This window comes from Alligator sinensis, unplaced genomic scaffold, assembly GCF_000455745.1.
Source record: "Alligator sinensis unplaced genomic scaffold, ASM45574v1 scaffold1493_1, whole genome shotgun sequence".
NCBI lineage: Eukaryota > Metazoa > Chordata > Crocodylia > Alligatoridae > Alligator > Alligator sinensis.
Window position 1 is genome coordinate 175,929 of NW_005843339.1, and position 9,508 is coordinate 185,436.

The 9,508-nt window shown below is 40.9% G+C and overlaps 1 protein-coding gene across 1 annotated transcript in view; it reads left to right on the forward strand.

Moving 5' to 3' along the window:
* The window catches only part of PSMC2 (proteasome 26S subunit, ATPase 2), a 9,447-nt gene extending 222 nt beyond the window's left edge, over positions 1-9,225 (forward strand). The window contains exons 2-11 of the mRNA XM_014527171.2: positions 806-906; positions 4,067-4,166; positions 4,547-4,678; positions 5,221-5,293; positions 5,422-5,517; positions 5,722-5,886; positions 6,850-6,937; positions 7,668-7,870; positions 8,754-8,850; positions 8,947-9,225. Coding sequence (XP_014382657.1) covers positions 806-906; positions 4,067-4,166; positions 4,547-4,678; positions 5,221-5,293; positions 5,422-5,517; positions 5,722-5,886; positions 6,850-6,937; positions 7,668-7,870; positions 8,754-8,850; positions 8,947-9,104 — 1,213 coding nt within the window. The 3' untranslated portion in view covers positions 9,105-9,225. The remainder of the gene's footprint in view (positions 1-805; positions 907-4,066; positions 4,167-4,546; positions 4,679-5,220; positions 5,294-5,421; positions 5,518-5,721; positions 5,887-6,849; positions 6,938-7,667; positions 7,871-8,753; positions 8,851-8,946) is intronic.
* Positions 9,226-9,508: the final 283 nt, after the last annotated feature.

The following is a 9,508-nucleotide window of genomic DNA, read 5'->3' on the forward strand; positions in this document are numbered from 1 at the left end:
CCTACGTGAGTGTCCCCCCCCCACCCATTTTAAATCTTTGACCTTTGCTCCTGTTCCCGTTTTGTATTTTGTGTGAAGCAATCACAGATGTGCCCTTTGTCGCCCCCTCGTGAAGGGGGCTGGTAGCTGTACTTGGTTGCGCATTGGCCCCGTCCGGGAGAGGCACGGCGCGAGGCCAGTCAGGCTGCCTTGTTGGCTCTGACAGTACGGCAGGGCCTGAACATACCGGTAGCTTGTCCGTCTCGACTCCCCCTGTGCTCCCACGCTGGTGCGAAGGGGTCTGGGTGTAAGCAAGTCGGGCTCCAAGACGTGTCTGTGCCATGCAGGCCGGGATGCTGGGAGCAGCCTGCTAGATGGAAGGACTTGCCTTATGCTTTGTAATTTTCTCGGTGGATGGCCAGCGCCGATTGGTGGGTTGTTGAAAGAGCAGCATAGATCAGACTTGCAAATAAAAATTGGCGGTACTGAAAAGGATCACTCAAGGACGTGGAGCCCTCGTTCTCCTACGTCTTTAGCTCTTTTTCTTTTCTTTTTTTTTTTCTTTTTGCCTTTAAGGAGAAGTTTTGAAAATTTTAAGTTTTGATGGAAAGGAGAGATTTCCTCATGGAGGATCTTTAGCACAAGTGTAACAGTGCAGCGCTCCCCTTTGTTTCAACAAGTGATGTTTAGTTCATTAAAAAGCCCCCTAAAGACACTCATCATCAGTCAGCTGTTTTTTTGCACATAGAACATCTTGATAAATGTTAATGGCTGCTTAGTGTTCGTAAACTATATAAATGTTTTTGCGTTAATGAAAATCATACAGCTTGGTTCTTCTTTTTCAGGGCCAGAGTACATACTCGAGGCAGATCAAGCAGGTAGAAGATGACATTCAGCAACTACTCAAGAAAATCAATGAGCTTACTGGTATGTTTCTTTTTCTTAAGGCTGCTTGGAACGTAAGGTCAGTGTTTGTGAGGAGGAATGGATTAATTTAAATTGGGGGTTAGCAACCTATGGCCTGCAGGCTGGATCCAGCCTGTGGAGCCACTGGCTTCAGCCCATAGAAGTAGGGTTCAGCACGGGGGAAGCTTTACCTACACTGTAGCCAAGCAGTGAGCAGAAGTGGGGGTAGGATCTTAGCACTTCCTTAGCTAGGAGCTAAGTTGGGTTGTTTCAGTCCACTGCCGGAAAACATTGCCAGCCACTGGTTTAAATCAGTATGTTTTAGTTATTGTTTTAGTTCCTCCTTACCAAGAAAGGCTGAATCACAGTAACCTGTGGATTTGCAAGCTGATAGAGGCATCAGACTAAATTTGGTACTACTTTTGAAAACCAGAAGGATATATATGTGATAAAGTGACTTAATTTGTTTGTTCAGATTCTTAGTTTTTGCCTTTTGTTAGGTTCAGAAATGGTGAAAGAGACTTCTTATATCACTACATTTTTTGCTACTTGTGTCAAACTGTTTTTAGATAGAAGTTGAAATTTCCAGTTAAATGTAAGCAGTGTTTTATAGTATTTTTATATGTTACAGAGTCCCTGTTCCCCTGAGCGCCGCCAGGAGTGACCAGGAATAACGGTCACAAGCTGGCGGAGGGAAGGTTTAAGTTGGACACCAGGAGGCGCTACTTCACGGTCAGGGCGGCTAGGGTCTGGAACCAGCTTCCAAGTGAGGTGGTGCAGGCTCCCACCCTGGGGGTTTTTAAGAGGAGGTTAGATGACCATCTTGCTGGGGTCATTTGACCCCCAGTACTCTTTCCTGCCATGGCAGGGGGTCGGACTAGATGATCTGCCCAGGTCCCTTCCGACCCTAGAAACTATGAAACTATGAAAGTTAGGCGTTCTAGATGTATAAGGAAAGTACAACATATGGTTTGTATTCAAAACTAGAATATGGTCTCTCTCTTGTTGAGTAATTCTTTTATAGTTTATAGTTAGTATAAACTACTATAAGGTGTAACACAGCCTGGTATAATTTCATCAGTAACATTAAATAGGCTTTTTTTTTTTTTTTTTAAATCTAGGTTACACTTAACTAATATGATTTTTATATTCATGCATTCTCTGCATTGTTATTTGTACAGAGCTGACAATTTATCTTAGTAAGTTGTCATTAAGTTGCATTTTCTATGAAGTAGAAAAATTAATGTTCTTTGTTATGGATCTCCTGTCTGTTAAGATCCTCATTCTAATTCCTTAATAATTATTGTCCTCGAAAGCGGAATAATACACTTATGTTTTATATGTTTGTTATACCTGAATTCCAAAGTCTTCCTTAAGTGTCTTAGTCCCCGCTTAACTAATGAGTTCTATCTGGACTTAAAGGAGCATGAAGAAGCTGGAAGAGCTTTCAAATAAACACAGCTTCTTGCTTTTTTTTTTAATATTAGAAATACCATGAACTTTAACTTGCCTTCCTTGATTTTTAGGTTGGATATTGCGATTGTCCCAGGTGTGTGGTGCGAGTTCTTGCATCTTTTCTTCCAGATAGTGATAAGGATTTTGAATTTAAAAAAATGCAAATAAAAACAAAGTACATTTTAAAGCAGTCCAAATATAAATCTTTTTCCTCTGGAATGCAGTTTTACCTCATTGGTGTATACCCTTCCAAATGTTCTCCAATTGACAATAAATTCTGCCAGGAAAAATAAAGAACTTCATTAAACAACAACAACAAAAGAACTTTTCTTTACATTGTGAAACAAACTGGCGTAGATCCAACTGCTTCCTTCTACAGCAGTAATTCTCAGCCCAGGTGCTATGGCTCTCTTGGGTCTTGTGAGATCCTTTCAAGGGTGCTGCAGAGTGCCATGCAACATTAGCATTGTCAGGTGAACAAATATGATTCATAAGATAAACCCAGAGGTGTCAAATAGGAATTCACAGTAGTAAAAACATTCTGACTGGTTGTGTTTTTTTTCTGAGTTATTTTGCAACAGAAAACATTTCTATTATTTTTCTTTAGTCAAAAAAGCAAGTGAAAACTAAGGGTTGGCATTTTTTGAGGTCTGCCTTCAGTCTAACAAGGGATGTTTGGGGTCTAAAAAAGGTTGAGAACCACATTCCTACAGTTAGAGCGGTGTGAGTTGTAGCCATGTTGGTCTAAGGACATAGGCAGACAAGGTTCTTTGGGTGAATCTGATATCTTTTATTAGACCAACTTAAATAGTTGGAAAAAAAATTCTTAGCAAGCTTTTGGGTTTAAAAACCCTTTGTCAGGCTGAGGAAGCCTCTGCAGTTGGTGTGTGCTCTTCCTGGGTGGAATGGATAGTAAAGAAGCCAGAGGCTGGCACGCATGCAAGAAAGGCAGTTGGTGATGATGTAAACTGAGGAGTCAGTGAGTGAGAAACAGGCTGGGTGGGGAGGGAGGGAAGAGAGAAGGGAGATGAATGTAGCAGGTAAATAGTGGAGAGGTACCTGCGAAGTCAGATGTCAGGCAGGTTATAATGTGTCATAAATCCAGTGTCTATATTTAGTCCATGATTTCTTGTATCCAGAAGGTTGATGAAGTAAAGTTCATAGGCTTTTTTTTGGAAAGGGGTTTTTAAGTTCCCTTTGAAGATTAGAACTGAGAAATTGGAGAGAGAGTGGGTTTTTTGTGAGAAATGTGCCCCCACAGGTAATTGGGTATTCTTGTCTTTGATAGATTTCTGGTGTGCATTCATTCTGGTGTGCAATTGTTGCTTGGTCTCTCCTACATATTTTTCATCAGGGCATTTGGTGCATTGGATGAAATGTATTATCTTTCTGGAGGTACAGCTGTAAGATCCAGGAAAGCTGATGGCTCTGTTGTGGGATGTAGTGATTGGGGAGGGAGTGGGGGATAGGTGTTGGCTGGTTTTGCATTTCTTGTCATGGCATGGTCTGGATCCATTTGGTGTGTTCTGGGCCATAAGAAGTTTGCTTCTGGTGATGAGGTTGCCCCATTCCTACAGTTGCATTTCCAGTACAACTAAAAATTTCCTGTCAGCACGTGATGTCTTCTGTTATGTGCTTGTTGTTTAAACTGCCATCTGGATGTGAAGGATTAATAATGCTTTGGGTAAACTGACCCTTGGTCCTCCCTTTGCTTTCTTCCATGTAGGGATCAAGGAGTCAGACACTGGCCTGGCCCCTCCTGCTCTCTGGGATCTGGCTGCAGATAAGCAGACTCTCCAAAGTGAGCAGCCTCTTCAGGTTGCCAGGTGTGTGCGGTGTCTTGTGAGTCCTACATAGTAATGCAGTATTAGCAGACAGCTAGTGCACACAGTGCTCTCTGCACTGCTTTTCTCTACACACAGAACATGACACCTGGGGAAATTGTAAATCAGCTCTCGGGTGTACTGTAGTATTGAAGAGCAAACATGTTAACCTTTATGTAACAAGGAAAAGTATGCCATGCTTGGAATAGCGATAGGAGCACTGTTGGTTATCCTGTAAGATATACATAGCAAACTCAGCAGCCAAGTGTTTTATGAAGGCACTTGGAGTGCATGTGAGGCCTCTTGATTCTGTGGTGTTCATGGTGTCACAAGCATAAGTTATCCACCTCATGGCCTGCATTAATCAATCATCTATCTTTCAGGTGTACGAAGATTATCAATGCGGACTCTGAGGATCCCAAGTATATTATCAATGTCAAACAATTTGCCAAATTTGTGGTGGATCTCAGTGACCAGGTGGCACCAACTGACATTGAAGAGGGAATGAGAGTTGGGTAAGTGAAGACAAAATGATTTAATGTTCTGAAAAGTGTAGTTGTAAATTGAAGCCTCCTTTTTCTATAGAGTTCCAGCCAAAGGTACTTCAGATCATCTGTTTCACTGTAATCTTTGGGCTCTGGGGTCTATGGGCAACAAAAATAAGCAAAGTAATCATTGCAGAGCAATAAGCTGTTGTTGCAGGAACTGAAATTTAATTTTAGTCAGTAGTAGAGCTGGTCAGAAATTTTATATTGGAGAATGCCTGTTCAGATAAGTGTTTTGCAGGAATATGATGATTTTGAGGGACACATGAAGTGTGCAACATGGAAGTGTGTGGTTCTTTCCACTCAACTCTCTTCCTTTTATAGAAATATTGGCATTTTCTACAGAATAGGCTGGCTCTGGCTAGTAGTTTTTTAAAGATGGGATCTGCCTGATCTGGAGGAAAAAAGCAATTGCCAAGAGTTGTGGGTTTCTGAATTATAGGTCACAGCTGAGATGTTGACTCAGGGAGTATTAAAATCAATGTAACACCCTCTTTGTATCTTCCTACTAGTGTGGACAGAAACAAGTATCAGATCCATATCCCCTTACCTCCAAAGATTGACCCAACTGTTACTATGATGCAGGTGAGAATTGCTTTTGTTTACTATGAGTTTCTTATACTTGCAGTTTTGACTTTATCAGAATTTGTAAGTCTCAGTGGACAATAACAAATTACAAGTTGTTCAGCTGTTCACTTATCATTCTTATGCAGGTAGAGGAAAAACCAGATGTCACCTACAGCGATGTTGGTGGTTGCAAAGAACAGATTGAAAAACTGCGGGAGGTGGTTGAGACCCCTCTGCTCCATGTAAGTAACTCATTGGTGCAGGCTGCAGTTTTTGCTAAGGCTGGCTTCTTCATCCAACAGCTTGTTGCATCTTTTCCAATACTGAGAAGTCAGAATGAAAGCATACAAGTTAAAATAGCTTTGAGAAATTTATTTTTACCTTATTTATTAGTGTATCTATTAGGCTTTGATAGAATCTAACCTCCTGCTTTTTCCCCTTCGCAGCCTGAGAGGTTTGTGAACCTTGGGATTGAGCCCCCTAAAGGAGTGCTTCTGTTTGGGCCACCGGGGACAGGCAAAACCCTGTGTGCCCGTGCTGTTGCTAACAGGACCGATGCCTGCTTCATCAGAGTGATTGGATCTGAATTGGTGCAGAAATATGTAGGAGAGGTGAGATCAAATACCACATATATGTAGCTAACTACAGGTTTCAAATGGAGGCCACGCATTTTAACATTCATTGTTCCTGGATGTACTTGTGCTCTATGGACTCCAGGGGGCATAAAAAGGAGCAAAGACATTGCAGAATAATAGACTAATAACTGCTGACTGTAATTTCAGAAGCTTTCAACATTTGTGTTGGATCACCGCTGAATGATGTGAAAATCCCACCCCAAATTGTATATAAAATTTCAGCAAAAAGGACTCAAGCCTACTATAGCTTTGTATCAGTGCATCAAATGAAGATTATTCATCCACTAGAAGTGTAACTTTCTATGGTTTTGCCATATAACCTGCTTGCTCCTCTACCCTCAAACATTAGCTGGGAGAGACATGTCCCTACCCACTTCAGTTTGTCAGCACTTGATGTATGGGCTCTGAAGCAAAGACAATGTGTGGCCATAGATAAACTATACAAGGACAGGTAGATAACTGCAAGCCTCAGTAATGGCACATAGTGCTTTAACCTTTTTGTCATGTGGGTAGTAGCCAGAAGTATATTGTTCAATAACTGGTTAGTAGCCTGTGTGAAAGAATGGTAACCTTTAAGTTCCCTATTTGATCATGTAATTAAAACACAATTGTAGCTGGCTTCTATGTTCTAAACCTCTCGGTTGAAGCCTCCTGCCCATGACTTGGTCCTTGTAATTCCAGATTAAGATGCGTGTTGTAGGGTATGTGGAACTTGGCAATTGGATTCTTTTCCTAACTCCGAGTGACTTGCTGGGAATTTCAGGGGAATTTTATCTCTTTGTGCAATTACATCCCTGTCTGTAAAAAGAGGGCAATAATCTTTCTCCCCATATTGACCATTATGGAGTATCAGTTGGGAAAAATTATTGTTTGCTTTCCTTGAGTTGGCCTGTTCATAACAAATGGTTAATCCCTTTTTTAATCTTTTGTTAATCTTAGGGGGCTCGAATGGTGCGGGAACTTTTTGAAATGGCCAGAACTAAGAAAGCTTGTCTTATATTCTTTGATGAAATTGATGCCATTGGAGGTATGTTTACACCTTGAATTGTGTTTTCTATATAGCAAGCTTCTTTTAAAAATACTAAACTTTCTGTGTAATTCCCTGTTATCAAGATTATTGCAATCTAAAAATCAAGGCTGCAGATAAGTACATATTTAGGGAAAGTAATATTATAAGGTAATTGAGGCTGTTAACTGCACAAGGAACTATCATGAAAATAGTTTATGCAACTTGAATGTATTTAGTCCTGACTTGAAGTTATTTTTATCTCTTTAGTCAAAATGCTAAGTAATTAAACTTAACAGGCAGAATGTCTTTTAAATATAGTATAGTCAACATGCTGCTTAGTTTTTGTAAACATTTCAAAAGAAAAATGTTCACAGAATCTTGCATGTAAACTTTTCTTCATAGTGCCTGAAATTGGAATTTTTCCAAGATAAACAGATTTTAGCTTTCTTTATTTGAGGAAAAAAGCTTGCTTCCTGAACATAGCAACCCATACCATTTAAAACAAGGGATAAGCAGAGAGAGTTTTAGTAAACAATCAGGGGAATCCTATTCTGTGTAGTCTGAAGCCAGTGCACTTGAAATAAGAAAAATCACTTTTTTTTTTAAAGATGGTCACAGATATGTATGTGGCTGTGATTGCTTAGTTGAGAGATCCTTAGCTTTGCATTCTCAATCAGCAATGATATCTCATCACTGCTGCAAAGATGCTTGTTATGGGTCTTGATACGTAGTTGTCATCTTTCTCCAGGGGCTCGTTTTGATGATGGGGCTGGAGGTGACAATGAAGTGCAACGTACCATGCTGGAGCTGATCAATCAGCTGGATGGATTTGATCCAAGAGGCAATATTAAAGTGCTGATGGCAACTAACAGACCTGATACTTTGGATCCAGCACTGATGAGGCCGGGGAGACTGGATAGGAAGATTGAATTTAGCTTACCTGATCTGGAGGTGAGAACTTCTTGTCTTTTCATTAGTAAGCAAATCCTGGGGGCAGAGCAGAAGGTTAGACTTCTAATAAATGTAATAGTTTGGAAACTGCATAATATACATGAAAGTGCCATGGGTTTAAGTATGTGCAAATACACCAAAATATTTCATGTTACAACAAATAGATTTCATCCTCACAGGAAAAACCCTGGAAAATAACTCTGTTGCAGCATGCTCCTGGCTCCAATTGGACCTCTGTGAGAGCAGCTGCTTGACTTGCTTCTAAAGCTTTGGGGCCCTGCAGCCCGCCTTGATTGCACTTCAGGAAGAGGGGACATTTCTTGGAATGCCTTTCTGTCAAAGTATCTCTTCTAGATAAGCATTTCTCAACTCATGGGTTGTGACCCAAAAGTGGGTTGCAAGAATATATGAAAGGGGGTCATGGACAAACTTTAAACATAGATTCCCCTTTAAAGGAGAAAAATGTGGGAAACTGTGGCTCTTCCCTTGCAGGCTGTCAGAGTTCCAGCCTGCAAGGGGCTGCTTGGGGGCTCCCCATGCCCCACACACTCTGTGGCTGAGGCTGGGGTGGGGGACAGCCAGTCAGGAGTGAAGGACATTGGGTTGGGACTGGCCATTGATGTCTACAGATTGGTCCTGGTACAAAAGAAGTTGAGAACCACTGTTCTAGATAACTTATTTATTGCATAATACAACCTCCTAGTTCTGTATTGCACAAATATGCCAGTCAATCAACAATGGTTGCTTACCAGAAAACGTGCAGGGGAAATGAGCGTCTGTCTCCTTCCTGTTAACAGTTAAATTGCTTCATTAACCTCCCACAAAACACTGCCTAGTTTTCAGCACGTCTTTTCTAACATTTGCCTCATATCTTTTCTTTTAGGGCCGAACTCACATATTTAAGATCCACGCTCGTTCGATGAGTGTGGAAAGAGACATCAGGTTTGAGTTGCTGGCTCGATTGTGTCCTAACAGCACAGGTAAGGCAAATCCTAGGCCTTGTGTGCTTTTTGCTTCTTAACTGTGAAAGTGAACCCTCCTGAAGTGTTACATCCATGTGTCCTTCTCTCTGAAAGGTGCTGAAATCCGCAGTGTCTGCACGGAGGCAGGCATGTTTGCCATCAGAGCACGTCGAAAAATTGCAACGGAGAAAGACTTCCTGGAAGCCGTAAACAAAGTCATCAAGTCTTATGCAAAATTCAGTGCTACACCCAGATACATGACCTACAACTAGAAGGAAAATATTCATATTAATCTTTGTCTGAAGTAAAAGCCTGAGTGTATAATAGTTCATGTGGTGTTTGCTATCTAATGCAGTTCTAGGAGTCTAAAAATAAATGGAGTAGTCCAAATAACAGGCTGTTAGTTAAATGTATAAGAACATGTTCAATACTAGTGATCTACTGCCATAGAAGAAAAAGAAGCAAATTTCTGAAGGTGACACTTAAGCTGCATAGATGAGTCCTAAGCTTAAAACATATGTCACAGAGTGAACCTTAAAACCAGTATGACTTTTTGTAAGCAGTCTTGCCAACCTCAACCTGTCAAAAATCATGAGAGAAACTCTTAAAAAGCAAGATTTGGAATATAAATAATGAGGGGCTATTTTTGAAGCATGTGTGTGATGGGGGGTTACTT